General features: G+C 34.0%; 1 protein-coding gene and 1 long non-coding RNA gene across 6 annotated transcripts in view; both read right to left on the bottom strand.

Annotated features, from left to right (window-relative positions):
- Positions 1-23,102, bottom strand: part of LOC309665945 — a 340,836-nt gene that overhangs the window by 97,859 nt on the left and 219,875 nt on the right. The window lies entirely within an intron of this gene.
- SNX13 (sorting nexin 13) overlaps positions 1-23,102 on the bottom strand; it is a 154,038-nt gene that overhangs the window by 30,364 nt on the left and 100,572 nt on the right. For 4 of the 5 annotated variants that reach the window (XM_082472674.1, XM_082472672.1, XM_082472675.1 and 1 more), the window contains 5 exons: positions 19,740-19,777; positions 15,508-15,577; positions 11,265-11,437; positions 2,268-2,375; positions 238-348 (listed from right to left, as the gene is read on the bottom strand). In XM_082472674.1, coding sequence (XP_082328800.1) covers positions 238-348; positions 2,268-2,375; positions 11,265-11,437; positions 15,508-15,577; positions 19,740-19,777 — 500 coding nt within the window. The remainder of the gene's footprint in view (positions 1-237; positions 349-2,267; positions 2,376-11,264; positions 11,438-15,507; positions 15,578-19,739; positions 19,778-23,102) is intronic. The other variant, XM_082472673.1, reaches the window with a different exon arrangement.

Raw genomic sequence — 23,102 nt, 5'->3', positions numbered from 1 at the left:
TTTTTCTTGCAAGCTTTTGCTGGATTTTAATCAATATGTAAAGACAGGAGTTTATATTTATTAGATATACTTATCAATAGTAGGCTTAATAAAGCATAGACGATAAACATGCCAAGGAGCATTTAATAAAGTTTTCTAGTTTTAAAACATACACACAAATACAAATTTATCTTCTTTTATTAAAAACAAAGTATGAAAACAGACCTGTAAAGAAAACCAATGCAATGGTCTGCTTACCTTGCGAGCAAAATCCCCTTTCCCTTTACTATAGGCTTTGTTCTCAAGGAAATCATACACATAGTGAGCCAAAGCTGGGGATGCTTTCATCATTTCAGGAGTTAACAGTAACTAACAGGAAAAGAAAAGAGGTATCTTATATTGATAGGGTACTGGAAATTAACTATTATTTATAATTTCATCTGCTAGAAAGTTAAGAATGTATAGTAAAAATGTTATTTTTTAAAAAAAAATTTAACACATTTTTCTATCCTCCTATCTACCTGCCTATCTATCTATTTTGGCTGTGCCACGCGGCATGTGGGATCTTAGTTCCTTGACTAGGAATCGAACCCATACCCCCTGCAGTGGAATCACGGAGTCGTAACCACTAGACCACCAGGGGATTCCCCCAAATGTTATTTTCTATTCCATTTTCAGGTTTTATAACTTATACTAAGAAGATCCACATCAGTAAACTGTTATGTTATTCCCATTCTAATTTTAAAGTTAACACTAAGTACATAAAATAATTCAAAGTTTTTTAAGTATTATAAAGAAGGCCCAAAACAAAATATTGCTTTTACACTGTTAATGATACAGTCTAACATTCTAGCTTAATCTCTTCAATGAAAAATGTTTTGACATATTGAGATCATTACCTAAGAAGTAGACAGTATAGCCACAATTAAAATACACATTTATGGCCCCAGATTTGGAAAAAAGGTGTTTATTTTCTAAATTTTATAAATAACTGATACAGATTTTAATGCAACTGAAGTTAATACATTTTAAAAAATCAAAATGTTTGACAAGAGTCATATAAATGATTTCAGATATTTAGCCTTAAGCCAGAAGACAAAGGTGAGTAATAGCAGATGTATATGTTTTTCCTACCCTTTCAGTAAATTATAATGCCATGGAATTACAATTATGGTTATAAACAAACCCAATTGAACCTGTAAATGTTTGAGAGAGAGAGAGAAACCTTCCAAACAAAATATCAAGTACAGTATTAGCTAAGTTTCACTAAATATAATACTAAGACATGGTCGGCAAACTTTTCCTGTAAAGGTTCATATAATTATTATTTTAGGTTTTGTGATGCATGATGCATGAAGTCTGCTGCAACTACTCAACTCTGCTGTAGTAGTGTAAAAGCAGTCATAGACAGCACTGAACTAAATGGGTGGCTGTGTTCTAATAATAAAATAAACTCTTAATAAAACAGGTGGCAGGCTGGATATGCTCTGCTGGCTGGAATTTGCTGACCCCTGTTCTAAAGAGAGAAGTGGGGAGCTAATAGATGAGAAAACTTTATAAATCATTCATTAGTATAAAAAACCATAAAGTGATACTATTAAAATCTGGCATTTGGGTACCCAGGTCTAAAACAAAGTTATTTCTGATAGTCCCAACGGCTTAGGCAGTACGTAACCTATGAGACACGTTTTATTATTCCATTATTCCGGAAGAGAAATCTACATGCTTAGCGTGCTACACTTCAGAAAAGTCCCTTGGATCTATTCCTCTCTTGAATCATCCTGTAATTTTAGAAGCCTCAGACTCATTCTGGAGCATGGCAGGCAGCTATTCACTTCATCTGAGAATAAAAATCTATACAGAGGACTATATTTAATACCATGTAATAAGCCATATGGAAAAGAAAAAAAAATCTACTAGCTTTGGATACATCATGAAGAGCAACTATTTACTGAACTGGGAACATTTAACTGTCTACCGTAAAATACCTAGACTTCCTAGACTTTACAGTAGTGTAGAATGGATATGTGCCTGCCAGTGTGTGTGTATATTCATCCAAACCTGAAGAAGCAAAATTCCTAGCACTGAGTGTCCAGAAAACTTCTAAGTTAATAAACAGAGAAATAATATTTATAAATTACTGAGCAGATTGCATGTCATATCTCAGCACCTCAAAAGTGGCTGCTATCCCACTATTATAGTACAAACATTCGCTAATAAAGAAATCAGCTATATTTGTATGTTATACTGAAATGAAAATCTACGAGTAATAATAAACATGAACTTACCTGCAAATATGCATTTAGATCCTTTTTTCTCTTTTCTAAAAAATCTCTATCCATATTATTAAAAGTCTTTTTACCGGGAAGCTTTAATATGCTTGACAGATTTTCAAACTAGAAAACAAAATACATTCAGTAATCTTAGTTTTTCTACAATAACAGAAAAGTATTTTCCAAGTGACAATTTCTCTACATATCAAAAGCATCTAGAACAGATTCTGTAATATATTAAGCCAAAACCAGAAAATATAAAATATTGTCCAAATATGTCCAAACCACAGTTCGAATGTTATTTATTATAAAGAAGTTATTTTCTAAGAATGACAAACATGGCTAACTGATGAAGATATCCACATGGAGTTTCATTTTATACTCTCTCTGATTTTAAGACTGTTCAAAATTTTCATTAACAAAAGGTTTTAAAAAATATTTTGCTATTCAATTGGCTAAAAAGAACTTATGATACAGTACTGAATACTCATTATTATTTGTAAATTATGTGTCTTTAATATTATTAAAATTAATAATAAACGTAAAAAATATATTTTGCTTAACAACCCTTTAACTTGTGAATAAAGTATTAGCCAAAAAATTTTTAATAATCAAAGTTATGAGTTCCTGGTTTGTTAAAAAAAACTCAAAGAAATATTTTATATTGATGACTTCAAATCAGTTAATCACTGTAATAGCTAATTATTAAAGGAAGAAAAAGCAAATTTCAAAATACAGATTACAGCTATATCATAACTCTCTATATATAACCAGTACAACACATACTTCTTCTCCTACATGAAACTACATGAAAAATAAACTCATAGATAACTAAGAAAAAAAATTAAAAGCTATCAAGTATATATCTTATCTTTGTAAAGCCACAAACAAAAAGTGTACATACTTGAAATCTAGCATTTACAGACTCCACCTTCAAAAGTCCAGATATGTAGGAATCTACTGTGCCTTGATGAAGCACAGATTTTAACCATACTAGCTGCTAACAAAGTGGAAGAGCAAAGTCACTGAGCGAAGGATTGTGCTTGGCCAGCAATACCTAGTATCTAAAACTTCAATGAGCAGCCTCATTGCTTTTCCTTTGTGATACACATCCAGAAGTGCAACAAACTTTCTAAAACCATTCTTTGTTTAAAAACAACAATGCTTCTGTAAAGAAAATTCATCCCTGGTGCAGAGATAAAAGAAAAGAGGAAATGAAAAGGTGTAGGATAATTTTCATCCCGAAACTGGAAGATTCTGATAAATTATTAAATGGAAAGGCAAATCAGATGGTCGCTTGGAGCTATAATGCGAACAAGTTCATTACATGTTAATGCATGAAACTTAAAAGCAGCTCTTTCGTCCTAGCCAAGGCGAAAAAAAAAGGGGGGGGGGGAGGGGGAGGTCATTTACAGCAGTGGTCCCCAACCTTTTTGGCACCAGGGACCAGTTTCACAGAAGACAATTTTTCCACGGACCAGGGCGGGGCGGGTGGGGGTATAGTTCAGGCGGTAATGCGAGCAATGGGGAGCGGCAGATGAAGCTTCACTCCCTGGCCCTCTGCTCACCTCCTGCTGTGCGGCCCGGTTCCTAACAGGCCTCAGACCAATAGTGGTCTGCGGCCTGGGGGATGGGGACCCCTGATTTACAGGGAAAATGTTATGCTGCAGTGACAGTCACAAGTTGGGTGGTTCACAAAGTATTAGTATTATTGGGTGGTCCACACTGAATGAATGTACAATATAGAGTACCTGGTTTTATGAATTAATTTTTTAAAAAATGACACCTTATAGAAGTACATTTACAGTTTTCAAGGTGTCCTAAAAGATATTTAGTTTCCTAGAATAGGACTTATCCATGGTATCTTAAACTACTGACTCAATTTTATAGAATGCATAGTTTATTCAGGCATTACCAGTACGTTTTATTCCCTAAAAATCGTATGTTGAAACCTTAACCTCCAATACTTCAGAATGTGGCTGTATTTGGAGACAGGGTATTTAGAGAGGCACTTAAATCAAATCAAAGCCCTTAAAAGAGGGAATTTGGACATACAAAGAGACACAAGGGATGCGAGCACACAAAGAAAAAGTCATGTGAGGCCACATCAAGAAGGGGGCCATCTGAAAGCCAAGGAGACACGCCTCAAGAGAAACGAAACTTGCCAACACCTTGAACTTGGACTTCTAGCTCTCAGAACTATGAGAAAATAAATTTCTGCTGTTTAAGCTACTCAGTCTATGTTATTTTGTTATGGCAGACCTAGCAAACTAAAACACCAAGGCAATATAACAGTACTCAGCAAAACAACAATTTATTTCCAAAACTTTAAAATATTAAAACTTATTAATAAAAAATTAAACGTAACAGTTATTTTGTTAGAGTCTAAATTAACCAAATTCCTTTTAAAATTATCTGTCTGGAACAGAAAAAGATTACAAGTATTCACACAAAGAAAATTTCGTATTATGCCAAATTCCCATAAATTCGCAAGTAAATAAAAAGAGATATATGAGCTACGTGATTTTTTTTTACACTGTATATCTTAATTTTTTTAAACATCTTTATTGGAGTATAATTGCTTTACAATAGTGTGTTAGTTTCTGCTTTATAACAAAGTGAATCAGCTATACATATACATATGTCCCCATATCCCCTCCCTCTTGCATCTCCCTCCCACCCTCCCTATCCCACCCCTCTAGGTGGTCACAAAGCACCGAGCTGACCTCCCTGTGCTATGCGGCTTCTTCCCACTAGCCATCAGTTTTACATTTGGTAGTGTATATATGTACATGCCACTCTCTCACTTTCTCCCAGCTTTCCCTTCCCCCTCCCCGTGTCCTAAAGTCCATTCTCTAGTAGGTCTGTGTCTTTATTCCCGACCGGCCCCTAGGTTCTTCATGACCAATTTTTCTTTTTTCTTTTCTTTCAGATTCCATATATATGTGTTAGCATATGGTATTTGTTTTTCTCTTTCTGACTTACTTCACTCTATATGACAGACTCTAGGTCCATCCACCTCACTACAAATAACTCAATTTCGTTTCTTTTTATGGCTGAGTAATATTCCATTGTATATATGTGCTATATCTTCTTTATCCATTCATCTGTCGATGGACACTTAGGTTGCTTCCATGTCCTGGCTATTGTAAATAGAACTGTAATGAATATTGTGGTACATGACTCTTTTTGAATTATGGTTTTCTCAGGGTATATGCCCAGGAGTGGGACTGCTGGGTCGTATGGTAGTTCTATTTTTAGTTTTTTAAGGAAACTCCATACTGTTCCCCATAGTGGCTGTATCAATTTACATTCGCACCAACAGTGCAACACGGCTCCCTTTTCTCAACACCCTCGCCAGCATTTATTGTTTGTAGATTTTTTGATGATGGCCACTCTGACTGGTGTGAGGTGATACCTCATTGTAGTTTTCATTTGCATTTCTCTAATGATTAGTGATGTTGAGCATCCTTTCATGTGTTTGTTGGCAATCTGTATATCTTCTTTGGAGAAATGTCTATTTAGGTCTTCTGCTCATTTTTGGATTGGGTTGTTTGTTTTTTTGATATTGAGCTCAAATATCATAAGCTGGTTGTAAATTCTGGAGATTAATCCTTTGTCAGTTGGTTCATTTGCAAATATCTCCTCCCATTCTGAGGGCTGTCTTTTCGTCTTGTTTATGGTTTCCTTTGTTGTGCAAAAGCTTTTAAGTTTCATTAAATCCCATTTGTTTATTTTTGTTTTTATTTCCATTTCTCTAGGAGGTGGGTCAAAAAGGATCTTGCTGTGATTTATGTCATAGAGTGTTCTGCCTATGTTTTCCTCTAAGAGTTTGATAGTGTCTGGCCTTACATTTAGGTCTTTAATCCATTTTGAGTTTATTTTTGTATATGGTGTTAGGGAGTGTTCTAATTTCATTCTTTTACATGTACCTGTCCAGTTTTCCCAGCACCACTTATTGAAGAGGCTGTCTTTTCTCCATTGTATATTCTTGCCTCCTTTATCAAACATAAGGTAACCATATGTGTGTGCGTTTATCTCTGGGCTTTCTACCCTGCTCCACTGATCTATATTTCTGCTCTTGTGCCAGTACCATACTGTCTTGATTACTGTAGCTTTGTAGTATAGCCTGAAGTCCGGGAGCCTGATTACTCCAGCTCCGTTTTTCTTTCTCAAGATTGCTTTGTCTATTCGGGGTCTTTTGTGTTTCCATACAAATTGTGAAATTTTTTGTTCTAGTTCTGTGAAAAATGCCACTGGTAGTTTGATAGGGATTGCGTTGAAACTGTAGATTGCTTTGGGTAGTAGAGTCATTTTCACAAGGTTGATTCTTTCAATCCACGAACATGGTATATCTCTCCATCTGTTTGTATCACCTTTAATTTCTTTCACCACTACCTTATAGTTTTCTGCATACAGGTCTTCTGTCTCCTTAGGTGGGTTTATTCCTAGGTATTTTATTTTTTTTGTTGCAATGGTAAATGGGAGTGTTTCCTTAATTTCTCTTTCAGATTTTTCAGCATTAGTGTATAGGAATGCAAGAGATTTCTGTGCATTAATTTTGTATCTTGCTACTTTACCAAATTCATTGATTGATTAGCTCTAGTAGTTTCCTGGTAGCATCTTTAGGATTCTCTATGTACAGTATCATATCATCCGCAAACAGTGACAGCTTTACTTCTTCTTTTCCGATTTGGATTCCTTTTAATTCTTTTTCTTCTCTGATTGCTGTGGATAAAACTTCCAGAACTATGTTGAATAATAGTGGTGAGCATGGATAACCTTGTCTTGTTCCTATCTTAGAGGAAATGGTTTCAGTTTTTCACCATTGAGAACGATGTTGCCTGTGGGTCTGTCATATATGGCCTTTATTATGTTGAGGTAACTTCCCTCTGTGCCTACTTTCAGGAGAGTTTTTATCATAAATGGGTTTTGAATTTTGTTGAAAGCTTTTTCTGTATCTATTGAGATGATCATATGGTTTTTCTCCTTCAATTTGTTAAGATGGTGTATCACATTGATTGATTTGCATATACTGAGGAATCCTTGCGTTCCTGGGATAAACCCCACTTGATCGTGGTGTATGATCCTTTTAATGTGCTGTTGGATTCTGTGTGCTAGTATTCTGTTGAGGATTTTTGCATCTATGTTCATCAGTGATACTGGTCTGTAGTTTTCTTTCTTTGTGACATCTTTGCCTGTTTTGGGTATCAGGGTGACGGTGGCTTCATAGAATGAGTTTGGGAGTGTTCCTCCCTCTGGTATACTTTGGAAGACTTTGAGAAGGATAGGTGTTAGCTCTTCTCTAAATGTATGATAGAATTCGCCTGTGAAGCCATCTGGTGCTGGGCTTTTGTTTGTTGGAAAATATTTAATCACAGATTCAATTTCAGTGCTTGTGATTCGTCTGTTTATATTTTCTATTTCTTCTTGGTTCAGTCTCGGAAGGTTGTGCTTTTCTAAGAATTTGTCCATTTCTTCCAGGTTGTCTACTTTATTGGCATACAGTTGCTTGTAATAATCTCTCATGATCCTTTGTACTTCTGCAATGTCAGTTGTTACTTCTCCATTTTCATTTCTAATTCTATTGATTTGAGTCTTTTCCCTTTTTTCTTGATGACTCTGGCTAACGGTTTATCAATTTTGTTTCTCTTCTCAAAGAACCAGCTTTTAGTTTTAATGATCTTTCCTACTGTTTCCTTCATTTCTTTTTCATTTATTTCTGATCTGAAATTTATGATTTCTTTCTTGTGGGTCTCCTGTAGACAGCATATATACCGGGTCTTGTTTTTGTATCCATTCAGCCAGTCTATGTGTTTTGGTTGGACCATTTAATCCATTTACATTTAAGGTAGTTATTGATATGTATGTTCCTATTACCATTTTCTTAATTGTTTTGGGTTTGTTATTGTAGGTCTTTTCCTTCTCTGTGTTTCCTGCCTAGAGAAGTTCCTTTAGCATTTGTTGTAAAGCTGGTTTGGTGGTGCTGAATTCTCTTAGCTTTTGCTTGTCTGTAAAGGTCTTAATTTCTCCATCGAATCTGAATGAATCCTTGCTGGGTAGAGTAATCTTGGTTGTAGGATTTTCCCTTTCTTCACTTTAAATATGTCCTGCCACTCCCTTCTGGCTTGCAGAGTTTCTGCTGAAAGATCAGCTGTTAACCTTATGGGGATTCCCTTGTATGTTATTTGTTGCTTTTCCCTTGCTGCTTTTAAGATTTTTTCTTTGTATTTAATTTTTGATAGTTTGATTAATATGTGTCTTGGCGTGTTTCTCCTTGGGTTTATCCTGTACGGGCCTCTGCGCTTCCTGGACTTGATTGACTATTTCCTTTCCCATATTAGGGAAGTTTTCAACTATAATCTCTTCAAATATTTTCTCAGTCCCTTTCTTTTTCTTTTCTTCTTCTGGGACCCCTATAATTCAAATGTTGGTGTGTTTAATGTTGTCCCAGCGGTCTGTGAGACTGTCCTCAATTCTTTTCATTCTTTTTTGTTTATTCTGCTCTGCGGCAGTTATTTCCACTATTTTATCTTGACCAGGTCACTTATCTGTTTTTCTGACTCAGTTATTGTGTTATTGATTCCTTCTAGAGAATTTTTAATTTCATTTATTTTGTTGTTCATCATTGTTTGCTGTTTAGTTCTTCTAGGTCCTTGTTAAACGTTTCTTGTCTTTTCTCCATTCTATTTCCAAGTTTTTGGATCATCTTTACTATCATTACTCTGAATTTTTCTTCTTCTAGGTCTTTGTTAAACGTTTCTTGTATTTTCTCCATTCTATTTCCAAGTTTTTGGATCATCTTTATTATCATTACTCTGAATTTTTTTTCAGGTAGACTGCCTATTTCCTCTTCATTTGTTTGGTCTGGTGGGTTTTTACTTTGCTCCTTCATCTGCTGTGTGTTTCTCTGTCTTCTCATTTTGCTTAACTTACTGTGTTTGGGGTCTCCTTTTCGCAGGATGCAGGTTCATAGTTCCCATTGTTTTTGGTGTCTGCCCCCAGTGGGTAAGGTTGGTTCGGTGGGTTGTGTAGGCTTCCTGGCGGAGGGGACTGGTGACTGTTTTCTGGTGGATGAGGCTGGATCTTGTCTTTCTGGTGGGCAGGGCCATGTCTGGTGGTGTGTTTTGGGGTCTCTGTGACCTTTTTATGATTTTAGGCAGCCTCTCTGCTAATGGGAGGGGTTGTGCTCCTGTCTTGCTCGTTGTTTGGCATAGGGTGTCCAGCACTGTAGCTTGCTGGTCGTTACGTGGAGCTAGGTCTTGGCGTTGAGATGGAGATCTCTGGGAGAGCTTTCACCGTTTGATATTACGTGGAGCCGGGAGGTCTCTGGTGGACCAATGTCCTGAACTCGGCTCTCCCACCTCAGAGGCACAGGCCTGACACCCGGCCAGAGCACAAAGACCCTGTCAGCCACACGGTCCGTTCCAGGCTGTTCTTGGTGCAGGTGACAGAATGGAGTATAAGAAAGATGAGATCCTTGCCTCAGGGAGCTCACGGTCTCATGGGCAAGATGGGTAGGACAATCTGGAATACAAGACAGCGGAGCAAGGGAAGTTCTCAAACTCAGGAGACGAGCCTCTTGGTTACTTAAATCGAGCTCTGAGAAGCAGTGGGAGGCTGGCATGTGATCTGGGAGGAATGTAGGACAGCAGTAGCACCGGTGATGATCTAAGCCAGGCCAGGGGTCGGAAGACTTTTTTAGATTGCTGGTTTGTTGTAAAAGGATATAACTCAAAAACAGCCAGATGGAAGAGATGAATAAGAAGATATGGAAAAGGGCATGGAGCATCCATGCCCTGTCTGAGCATACCATGTGTTTGCCAACCTAGATGCTCCAAGGTATGTGATTTTAAAACAATATGAAACAGGTAATAATAGGAAAAGTAAACAAAGCAATTATTTCTTCAATGTGGGGCAGAAAATTCTTTCACCTCTACAAACAAATCAAGCTAAACATGAACAAAAGACCTATTCAACAAGAACAATAGAACAGTTATGTCCAAAGTTATTAATTTCCTTATGAATATAATTAAAAACAGTCCTTTTAATATGGGCTTAAAAGTGTTTAGAGACCAGGCTTAACCTGGTCTCTAAACACTTTTAAGCTATTAATAGTTTATCTCACTCTATTCACGAAGTATTTTAATGAGATTATCATGGTGCCAACCATATATTTTCCACTACCCTAACTGAAAAATATACTTTCTGATTACTTAAGTAGTAAAATGTCATTTCAAAGCTTTAGTCCACCCAATCAAATGTCACCGTTAATTATGATTATTTTATTGGCTTAATAATAATTGTTTATTTTAAAACCCTGAATGAAAGATTCTCATGACTTAAAATAAATTTCACAGAACACCTATTGCAATTTATCCTGTGATAAGTTATTTTGTTCTAAGTTAAAAAGAAAAGAATATTTAATAAAAAATAAAAGAGAAATAATTTGTTTACATTCGTTATGTTTAAGAGTCCTCATACGTCTATGAAACAAGAGGGTTATATTTGGTAAGAATTAAAAACATTATTTGGTTAATGTTAAATTTAATTTAGATTTTGGTTCTTCATAACTTAATGGATCAAGGATTTAACTGTTAACACTTAGTAAAGGACGCCATTTAAAATAACCATAGCTTTAAATTATACTGCCAAAAACAAAACCACCAAATGCCTTCCAGTGATCCCCATCCCTACTTTAAACCAAACCCAAATACCTCTGCAAAGCACAGCACATACAAACACTCTTAAAATCAGAAATATACACTTATTCTAATTTTCCAAGGTATACCACTGATATTTTGTCACTAGTCCACAACAGTTAAGACTGGTTAAAATTTAATTTACTGGTTAAATGTGCAAAATCATTATAACATTCATGTTGCTTATAAAAAAATTCTTACCTTATTTACTTAGCTTTGGTCAATACCTTAGCATCACTCAGAGCTCTTTAGAATCAAACATGGAATCAAGAAACAATGTAAAGTACACAAACTTTAAAAACCTCATTACCTGCTCAGTGATCCTCATGTGGAAGTCATGGAAGTCACTATAACGACGGTAGGTTTTCCACATCTCCTCACTGTTTAGACTGCGCCGGTGCACAGTGATGGCATATAATGCGTATGTCTTGCCATGATCATTACAAACGCCTGCCACAGCATATGGGTCATAGTCAGCATATACTAGTCATTTAAAACAAAATGAAGAGGAACAAAAGACACAGAAAGGAGGAAGATGAAGAACAAAAACAAACAAAAAGGAGAACATGAAATGAAGAAGAATTTGAAATGACAGACTGAGACAAAAGGATGTCACCAAAGGATAAAATAGATTCTCATCCTCTGTACTCATATCCATAATGTGTTATATATGATGGCTACATTACAAAATAACCTAAAAGTTCATGATGATACTGCCAACCACACAGTGATGTGTGGTTTGGACTCTCTTCCCAATGAGCTTTTATTTATTATTAGTTATGATAACACAGTACCACCTCATAGTATAGTATTAGAGTCTCTTAAACTTAATAGAAGAGAAACAACAGAAACAAAATAATAACCTTCTGTACTAGCCTTCACTATTCAGCTGTAACTCGAAAGCTTTTTAACTGAACAGCAAGCAAAAGCTATAGGATAAGATCTATCTGCTCTTTTGGCAAATCTCTTTCTTGTTTAAAATATTCAACAATTTACAAGTGTAATTTATTCTGAAGACTGTTCTGAATAGCCATTTTCCTACTTAATTGACACAAACCATCCAAGTCAGGTAGTCTCGAAAAACAAAACCTATTCCTATTTTGTACTAATCTTAAGTAAAAAGACGTATTTTGAATCATTTTATCTTTCTCATGTTCCATTTCTCCCCCCTGTGTTGTATTCTATTCTAGATCATCACTTCAGGTCTCTAAAAGTTTACTGAGTCTCCACTCATTTGTACCTGGTCTGTTTCTTAATTCATCCACTCACCTTAATTTCAATAACTAATTTTTTTTACTTCTATAATTTTATATGGTTCTTTTTTTATAGTGTGGTATTCTTGCCTCATTTTATCTCTACGAATATTTTTAACAGACTCTTGGGCTAGGAAACCCTGTGGTACACAACCACTTGAGGATGGCTGAATCTAGACACACCGATGTCACAATATAAGACAGGCTTTCAATTTCATATGGGTGATAGATACCATTCCCAACCATGACCTTGACATTCTTTGTTCTTTCCTCTGACAGTAGGCTAAGTTCTGGTTCCTCTTTCACATCAAGCCACCCTCTGTGACTCTGGGCTTTATGCAAATGACTGTGTTCCAGCTTCTCCTTGCCTTAGTCCATCCTGCCTCTTCTAAACTTGAAGGCATACAAATGCTGTCAAAATCAAGACAGCAGTCTTCATGCTCCTATAGGCTCCTTGGCTTCAACTCCTCTTCATTTCCCTAAATTTGCTTTTCCTCACGGCCTATTACACCTGTAGATTTCCCCTTTTAGCTATTTTTAGTCTATTGTTTTCAGCCCTTCGATGTGTGGGAAGCAAGATTTCCCAGAGCAGTTTAGACTACCATGTTGACCAGAAGTATAAACTGCTCTTCTAATAATAGATTATACTGATCCATAATTACAAAAAAAGTGGCCAAGCTTTGGAGCTGACTAAATATTTGTATTTTGTATATAATTAGGCAAAGAAGGGTCCATGCAGCTTCTTAGTAAATTATTTTAATAATATAACAGCTACAAATCTATACTGGCAAATGTGGTTGGACAGAAACCTCTCCCAGCCTTTCATTAAAATTTTTCTAAGATTTGCACTTTCTATTCAAAATTGTCCTTCATTCCCTTACCATCTAATATCAGTGTTTCTGACTTGACAAAATAGAAGACTAGGGATAGACTTGGGTCATCTTGCTGTCAGAGGCTTTAACTCTATTATTCACTGTTCCCCTCTTTCAAATATCCTTCACTCGGAGACCTATGTGGAACAAAGTGTACAACAATTTTTCATCACACGAGAGAACCACCATCACTCAACAGAGTTAGCAAGGCAACAAGGGAATAGCTTTACCTGTTGTGTTCAAGATAGGTTTGGGAAAGGATAATAGGAAGCAGGGGCCAATTAGGCAGCAAACCATAACCAATTAAGAGTTAATAAGAACACGGAGAATAGCAAGAAATAGAAACGGAAAGAACAAAGGAATGTAAGAAAGCATTCTAAAAAAGAATAATCAGATTTGTCACAAATTGATAGGCAAGGGAGATCATGACTAGGATGCATGCACAATAGGAAGAACAATGGGGCTATTATAAAAGAAGCACTAAGACAGAAAGGTAATTTGATTTTAAAAGATAATGAGGTTACATATATTTTGAGATGATGGTGAGATATTATAGTGGAAATAACAGGTTTTATCTGCATTAGGACAATGTTACTACTCATAACAGGTGATGTGCAACCTCTTTGTTCCTAATCCATAACCAGACAAGGAACTAGGATCAGAATATAAATAAATCTCATCACTAAGCACATTGCCTAACTTAGCCAATATTTTTTAAAACAAGATTTCTCAGTGAAGAAGCCAGTACACTGTAGTCCATGGATCACTCCTTAAATAGCACTGCACTGGACTCTAAAGTTCTACTTTCCGTCATACAGATATTAAGGACATGGGATCCAGACTCAAAGAGACTCTAGAGCCCAACTCGTAAAAGAAATCTTTATTGAACAAACACTAATATATAATGCCCACCATGTAATTACGAATACAGTTAATTAGTCCCGTAACAATCCTATGAGGCAAGTATTATTATTTTTATCATTATCATTAATATCCCATTTTACAGATGAGGAAATTGAGATACAGAGATGTTAAGGAACTCATCCAAGTTCACCCAACTATTAGGTGGAAGAGCTGGGGTATGAACCCAAGCAATTTGGACCAAAAGTTGTGCTCTTAACCCCCATACTATGCTGCCTCTTCAGTGTTTATACATAAATTTGTCTGACAGAAATTACAATTTATTAAAAATACTTAGTGTTATGCTTCCATATCTTTTAAGAAGCTAATAAATACTTGTTGAATGAATGAACCAAGCAGCTAGAAAACTAGAACCCTCAGAGAAGAGAAAGACCCACATAAGAAATATGGACATTAGTATCTTCTTCTACACACAAAAGTTTAAGGACTTAAAGAAAGAAACAAAATGACAAATTCTAAATGTTTGCACTTTAACAAAGGCTTTCATATTTAGAAGACAACTCAACAAAGAGGATAGTTTTTTAAAAGAATTTTAAAATTTTAAGGAAGGAAAAAGTGAGACAAATATATCAAAAGCTAGAAAGAAACGCAACAAGACCCTCTGGTTTTACTGACAAGAGTGTTATCTAATGACCTTTAAGAGCAACGTATGCACCAACTATTTGTAAAAGGTAAAGGAAAAACTGGAAGAGCAATTATAGATAACTTATTACAGAAATCTGGTAGAAAACACAATGGAAAATTAGACTCCAGCTCCAGTGAAAAGTAAGAAAAGATCTTAAAAAAACAGATGCAAATGATCTTTTTAAAACTACACTTGTACTATTAAATCTCTTTTCAAATTATCTAAGTTATAAGTATGAAATTGAACTGAGGTATTTATCTGTACGTTTATACTTCAGTATGTAATCTGACAAACACACTCCTATATTGTAGGAATAGTGAGAAGCCAGATAAGAAAGCCGTCATTGGCATTATCTAATAACCCAATAACAATGATGGAAATTGATTTTTTTCCTCAGTTCACTAGCCACTTTGCACATATGCTGATTCAGTCACGAATCTCACCTCATCCAAGCATTTCTTGAACTTCTATAAACTCCTATACCAAAAAACTTCATTTATCCAGATATCTAATCTGACTTTGCATGTATGAAAACAAATATTAAACTAAAATCTGCCCCAAGACAATTTAATAAGGATTATGCAGACAATTATCAGCTAGACTCAAAGAAAAAGAAGATTGGTTTCAAAGTTTATTAGCCATGACAAAATGCTTAAAATTTAACCTTTTTCAAATGATAACAGTGACAACCTTAAGAAAGGAAACACCCATATAATAATAAACATCATAGAATTTAATGAAGAACATGCTACAGAAAAAAAGTAATTTGAAAACATGACTACAGAACAGAAAAATGATTTATAAAAATAAATGTGGAAAATAATGTAGGAGTAATAATAGTCAATAGTTTTTAAGTAATAATTAAACCACAAAGTCTCTTACCAGTGTCTGAAATGTAAGCATGAAGTTGTACTGAGTCATCAGAAGATACATTTGAAAGGTCATCTAAAGACTGGGTGGTGGAGGGGGGGGGGAATCAGAACACAAAACTGTTAAATTTTACAGGAAAAAAAGTGTTAAAGAATTCTACATCATATATAACATTACTCATCTTTGCCCTATGTAAGCTTTATATTATTTGTATCCTCCCCCCCAAACAATAATCCTATTTATACTAATAGGAGAGAGAGAACCTAAGATTAAGAAACTATAAAACAAAGTAATTTAGTAATCAACTTAATACATCAGATTATTTCTTCCTTCATTACCTGCCCACATACTATAATTTGCTTCTTCTCAATTATATATATTCAATACATGGCAAAAAAAAAAAAATGTGGATAAAAATAAGCAAACATATTCCTAAATCAACATTTCAATTTTAATTCTGAAATATACTAGTCAACTTTGTATTCTTTAACTTAACACTTTTGTTAACTTAGAAATAGTTTTAGTTAATTTAGATTCCTTATCTATAAAATGAGAATAATCGTACCTACATCAAAGGGTTATGTGAGGACTAAATGAAAAGACATGTAAAACATTTAGAAGACTGCCTAACACAAAAAATGTTAGCCATTATTATGATTACTTACTAAATGAAGTGAATCTACAGTTTAAGATATTTTAAATAATTAATTTTCAAAAATTATTCCATAAACAAAAAGTATTACTGATCGATTCAGAATAAATCTTTTGTAACTACAGACTTTAGCTCTAAACTTAAAACTTTTTTGCTACATATCCGTACACCCACACATACACAGAAGGGAACATAACGCATATAATGAAGGCAGACTGTAAGGAAAAGAATTAACACAACAGACTTGAAGTTGCTCTCCTTAGAAAGAACTGCTTGCAAGGTTGGCCCTTGGACAATATCTGGGAAATTAGATTTAGAAAAGGTTCCCACCATTCCCTAACTGCTAAGAGTGGCTCACTCTACATAAACTATCTGTACAAACAATGTGGTTTATGCTGAATACCTGCTTTCCTTCTGGGAGTCATTTTAGTATATGCTAGGCAGAGGGTGCCTGTGTGATCTGCTTCCCATAAAAACCCTGGGCACTTAGTGTCAGATGAGCCTTCCTGGTGGCAACATTTCACACATGTTGTCATATTCACTGCTGGTGAAATTAAGTCTGTCCTATGTGACTTCCATGGAAGAGGATTCTTGGAAACTTGTGCCTGGTTTTCTCTGGACTTTGCCCCATGCACCTTTTCCCTTTCCTGATTTTGCTTTATATCCTTTCGCTGTAATAAATTCTAGCCTGAGTATGACTATGCTGGGACCTGTGAGTCCTCTTAGTAAATCAGTGAACATAGGAGTGGTCTTGGGGACCTATAACACACAGACATTATATGATTCAGACATATTTTACACTTTGAAAACCACAGGATTGAATGAACTTTGGAGTATTAATGTGATATTACCAGTTAGTACTAAGAGTCATCTAAATGACTTAAATGAAGCCATGCATATGACATAAAGCCATTTAAATTAAGCAATTACAGTCCAAGAAGAAAGCCAAAATTCTATCTACTAAAGACTGATCATCAGGAGAAGCAAAATTTGATAATTCCATACAGATTAACCACAAATCAAGTGGGAGAACCATTCAATTAAATTAGGTCTAGTCCAGGCTTCACCACTGATACCTTAAGAGACTTTAGCCATATCAACTAGTCTTTCCTGTTTCTCAGCTTTCCCAATGTTATAATGGTGTAATACCTGTTCTACAACTCTATCAGGATATAAAGTGAAAGAAAATACTTTGAAAAGAAATAGAATGCACTTATTTTTTTAAGTGCTCACCTGACCTATAATAAAACATTTTGACAGAAACAGCACGACCTCTGTTTTAGTATTATTTTTACATGAAAGATAGAAGCCCCAAAGGAAATGGAATATTCTACAAAATTTAAGATTGTTATCTACTGTAATCTTCTAATTACAAGCTAGCACAGGGAATATAAAACAATCACCTTTTTCAAAAAAACATTATTATTATTGGTAACCTTCCCTTGCAGGTAACATTTAAAAAGCTAAATGCCGCTTACTTATTACTTTAAACATGTTAGCATCTTATATACTATGCAACCCAGAAGTTGTTGAAAAACTCTGTATAATACATAAATGTCTTTTTAGCACATTTAAAATATGCAAGTAATATTATTTTCATTAAATATGATTTAAAAAATCCAATGAGATATCTCTTAACCATTAATTAGTCACAGGTACAATGCACATGTAAACATCAACTAGACTACATAAAGTTACAACTGGTGAAATAGTAACTACAGAACTACATTGTGATTTAGCACTATAAGTATTGATTAGTCATAGAAAACTGTGATTTCAAAACAAGTGCATTAATGCTGTCCTGAAATAAAATCAGTTTGTAAAGTAATTCTTGGGTTAAGATTCTTGAATTCCTTGCCAAAAAAAAAGTGTTTTTTTTTTTTTAACACTATGCTAAGAAAAAAACAAAAAATTCAAATTTACTATGATAGTCAATTGAGCAAACACAACTACAATGGCACTTCTAAAAATGTTTATAATTTATGTGTCAGTCTCAATCACAAAATGAGTAAACCACCACATTAAATATTTTCTTGCTTAGTATACTGGAATAAACTATTATGATCTAGTTTATAATTTAAATACAATTAATAAATGTTATCTTCATCAAACATGAAAAATATCTGATGGTTTTTAAAACAATTCTTTATCATCTTAAACTATTTTTTAAAATGCAGCTGTTCATTAAAATTTGTCTATGTATTAAAAAAAAGAATCGAAAAGAGTCTAGCTACTTAAAAGCTTGGATTTAACAGATTTATGTGAAAACCAAAAAACTGTAAGTCACTGACCTCAAGTGTGACCTTTTTCAATCCACACTGTTCTGGTTTATATCACTATGTGATAAAAGGGATCTCTTTTACTCTGAAAAAGCATTTATTCCCAATAGGGAATGAGGAAAAAAAATATTTTTTACTAGTGTTCAAACACTTGTACAAGCACTACAAATGTGAATATTAAAAAATTTCAAACCAAGGAAAAGTTTCATCACATTTGGAAACTTCTTCTATATAATGGGCATTATATTGCTAACACTCTTCATTCTCTAGGAGCTATTCCTTTTCGTTATAACTCTGTGGAATATGAGAAGTAAATGCTAATGATACCAAATAATTTAGGAAAACATTTAAAATGTTACTAAGTATATGACATATGGCTGATTTGCTTTAGTGTTTTGTTAAAGGTTATACTTTGCACAATAATAGAACATTTATACAATAAAGTAATTTTAGAAATAAATGTAGTACTGAGGAACATAAGACAATGGACCTCTAAACTATTTAGCTATTACAAAAAGTTTGAAAGAAAATGTGTTGTAGGTAGTCGAAGGAAAAACAAAGCAAACAATCTCTGCCCATCCCCCATGAATTCTGGACTGAAACTTTCATAGAACACTAATATTTCTTTCCAGCAGCATTTTATGAAATAAGGTATTCAATGGCAAGGATGGATATATAAAAGAACTGAAATGTTCATTGTTCCACATTTTGCCTTGAATATATGAAATGTCAATGACAGTTTATATGCTAAAAACATGTCATTCTTAAACCTGTAATCATAGAATACAGTTGCTTAATTCTTGTAAAAACCCTCTAAGCCTAAAAAAAGGTTTTTTTTTTTATAATAACTTGAATTTTTTATAGTGTAGACTTTAAGAAATAGCTTTTAAGTTTTCAGATATCCCAACTAATTTTATATTTCTTTTCTAAATACAAGAAGAAAAAACTAATTCCAGTGTAAACATTTATATGTCACAAATTTACTGCCCATGATAGCACTGATCAGAGTCATTTTCAAATATTAAATACTGGGGTTGAAAATAATAAAATCATTTTTTATCACCTGCAACTAAATCATTCAGGTGTGGCTTAAGCACATTTTTTAAAATGAAAATAAATTTCATGTCATTTTTAAGTTCTAATTCACAGATCCCTTATTTGTGAATTTAATATTTCTTTAAAAGCATAACAACTTCTTACAAAGGATGACTTGGGGACTTCTAATACATCATTTATTTACATATGTTAAGGCTCAGTCTTTCATATTGTTTTCAGGCCACTTTATTAATTAAAGTACTCATAACAGTACTTACCAAATTTATGCTTCCTGTAGGAGACCCATTAAAAGATTCTGTGAGAAGGGAAATTCAACTTAGTATACAGTAAAAAAACTTTTGAAACAGTGCTTTATCTATCTAAGGTTCAAACACCACGAACAAAAGTCACACAAGCCAAGATACAACAGAACAGTAAATTGTGGTACACTATTCCCAAACACCTGTTCCCATGGTTTTCCGAGCCAGATATTTCAGTGAAAATAGTTATGTACCTAAGTTGCTCCCCGCCAAAAAAGGTATTTATGTACAGGAAAGCAATTATTATATATTTTATTCTCACAGTATCATATTAAGTTGTCTAATACAATGTAGATATGAGGTAAACACTGCAGAGTGAAGTCCACTAGGAAATGTCAGAGGTATTTTGTTATTTCTGTCCCACTGGATTAATATTACAAATAAAATTATTCTTTAATATGAAGGATAGATTGACTTTTAATATATCTATAAAGTTTACTTATTCTTGGTTGATCTGGATCAAAAATATTCGAAATCTAGATTCTTAAATCAATATACAATTGATAGAACAAAAGATACATAAAATGCCATGTGTAATGTCATTTAATTAAAAAGCAGCTAAAATTATTTTTAAAAATTAACGTTAGAGAGTAAGTCAATTATTAAAATTAATATCTTTCCCTCAGAATTTTAGTCTATATCTGAGCAAATTAGGTTACTAATTAAGATGTTCCTCTGTTAAAAACACAAATGAATATATGGTAAAGCAATATTCATAAACAGTTTAATGCATGGCTTGTAGCCCTTAAGAGACTATTCATAATTTGGATCTCTAGATGGGTCTTCAAAGGAAATTTCTATTACTCTTGAGATAGGCAGTTGGTGTTGCTTTCCAACTTCAACAACTCCAAATGCCCAAGAACATTTCTCAGTTCCTCAAAACTTTGGTCACAAAAATAGGAAATCCCACCTAGGATTACCCCTTGGTTAACAACAGCAAGGTGAAAATTAAAATGAGTAAACAAACAGTTCTCTAACCTCCTTATTCAATTATATGCCTCCTACCTCCTTCTGTGGTCTGCCCACCTCTTAAGTCTTCCCACCAAAGACATGTCAAATTAAAAGAGAAACTAGGAGCAAAACAAGGCATAGTTTACTTTCTTGATCAATAATAAGATCCAGAAATAGAGTCTAAAGCCAATCTAGGTCCACATTTAATCAAAACTTTAAGAACTGCTTATTAATATCAGAAAACAAAAGAAACTATTGTTTGACATGATGAGAGAAACGTGATTGAAATTAAAATTTAAAACAGCACAATTTAAATATTTTTAAAAGGCTGTGAAAGTATGTTTTAATAAAGGAAAAAAATCTACTCTTAAAATAATTTAAAGCTGAACTAACTAAAGAAGGCAATCACGAACAAAGAAGAAGAAAAGGAAGAAAGGGAAGGCGAGGAGGAGAGAGAGCATGGGTAAGCAAGCCATCCAGCCACCTACCTACCTAGAGAAGTTTAGTTAAATAGGAATGAAATTTCTTCCACAGCAAAGAAAAACCACCAGCAGATACTACTACACATGGTAAGACGTGGCCCACTAATTCTGTGCTCAATTTAGGCTGCATTTTCTTATAATCAGCTACACATTAAACACTAGATTAGGTAATTATTTCAAAATGTCTAAAAAGTAGCCAAAACTTCAGGACTTAAAAAAATACACAAAGTGCCAGGAAGCTTAATTTTGTAAGTCAGACAATGAATTTATAACCAGAAGATTTAAGAAAGGCCTATTTTTAATTAAACAATCTTATAAAGACAAGAAAATCATAAGCATCACTATTTGAAAAAGTTGTTCCAAGTGCCTAAAACCTAAACACTGACAAAGATAATATACCTAACTGCCATTTTTAATAATAATGTTTCATATTATACCCATCATTCCACATACTTTTTTCAAATCGTTTCAAAAAAGGGTTAGGCAATTTCTCAGTTATAAAATATATAAAAGCTCATCAATTAGGACACACAATGTTAAAAAGCAATGTCCTAGAAAGACAAAAGATGTGTCTGTGTGTGTGTTTATATATATATATATATATATATATATATATATATATATATATATATAAACACACACACACACACACACACACACACACACTAATTCCAAACTACAATCAATGATTCCGATGTGAGGGACTACCCAATGACTGATATATAAGAGAAGTACATTTACTTCAGATCAAAACTAGTGGCAGAAAAAAAACTTTTAATCTACTTTGTGTTTTAAATAAGTATGAGGTTTTCAGAAGTTTGAGACAACATAAATAATTTGCTTCCATTAGTTGCATACAAGACAAATATAAATGGAAGCTAAAAGTCGATTTAGAAGACTTTGAAGTTCTTACACTATAGGATCAAAACCTACTCCCAGAGAATATATTGTTACTGTCATCATTATATAATACTTAGACACTCATATATTAGCTGATTATGATTCAATTTATCTTCTTTGATTCTGGGTCAGATAACAAATCCATTTCACAATACTAAGGAAATTTCTAAAGTAGAACTAAAATAAACAATAAAAACATTTTAAATAGTCCTTTCTGGAAGTAGAGTTCCTACTGCAAATTTCATAGCAGCTCTGCAAAAGATTTTTCAAAAGAGACAGTAAATAGATATACTATATAACAAACTTGAGGTACACTGAATTTTACTATTCAGCTCCCACAGAAGTGCTTTTAAAAAAAAAAAGAAAAAACCACTTCCTCAATTATGCAATCAAATCCAGTTAATAAAATATTATCCCAATGTTACAAATAACCAAGATATTAGATAAACAATCAATATAAAAGTTATTACAACATGGAAACTTCTACAACTAGATTTCTTAGATTATTTAAGAAGTAAAATCTTGCTGGAGAGGGTGTGGAGAAATGGGAACCCTCTTGCACTGTTGGTGGGAATGTAAGTTGATACAGCCACTATGGAGAACAGTATGGAGGTTCCTTAAAAAACTAAAAATAGAACTACCATACAACCCAGTAATCCCACTACTGGGCATATACCCTGAGAAAACCATAATTCAAAAAGAGTTATGTACCACAATGTTCACTGCAGCTCTATTTACAATAGCCAGGACATGGAAGCAACCTAAGTGTCCATCGACAGATGAATGGATAAAGAAGATATGGCACATATATACAATGGAATATTACTCAGCCATAAAAAGAAACGAAATTGAGTTATTTGTAGTGAGGTGGATGGACCTAAAAACTGTCATACAGAGTGAAGTAAGTCAGAAAGAGGAAAATACCGTACGCTAACACATATATATGGAATCTAAAAAAAAAAAAAAAATGGTTCTGAAGAACCTAGGG

Source organism: Balaenoptera physalus (assembly GCF_965194825.1).
Source record: "Balaenoptera physalus genome assembly, chromosome: 8".
NCBI classification, from domain to species: domain Eukaryota; kingdom Metazoa; phylum Chordata; class Mammalia; order Artiodactyla; family Balaenopteridae; genus Balaenoptera; species Balaenoptera physalus.
Note: the sequence above shows the minus strand (reverse complement) of the source record. Positions and strands in the feature narration are given on the sequence as shown.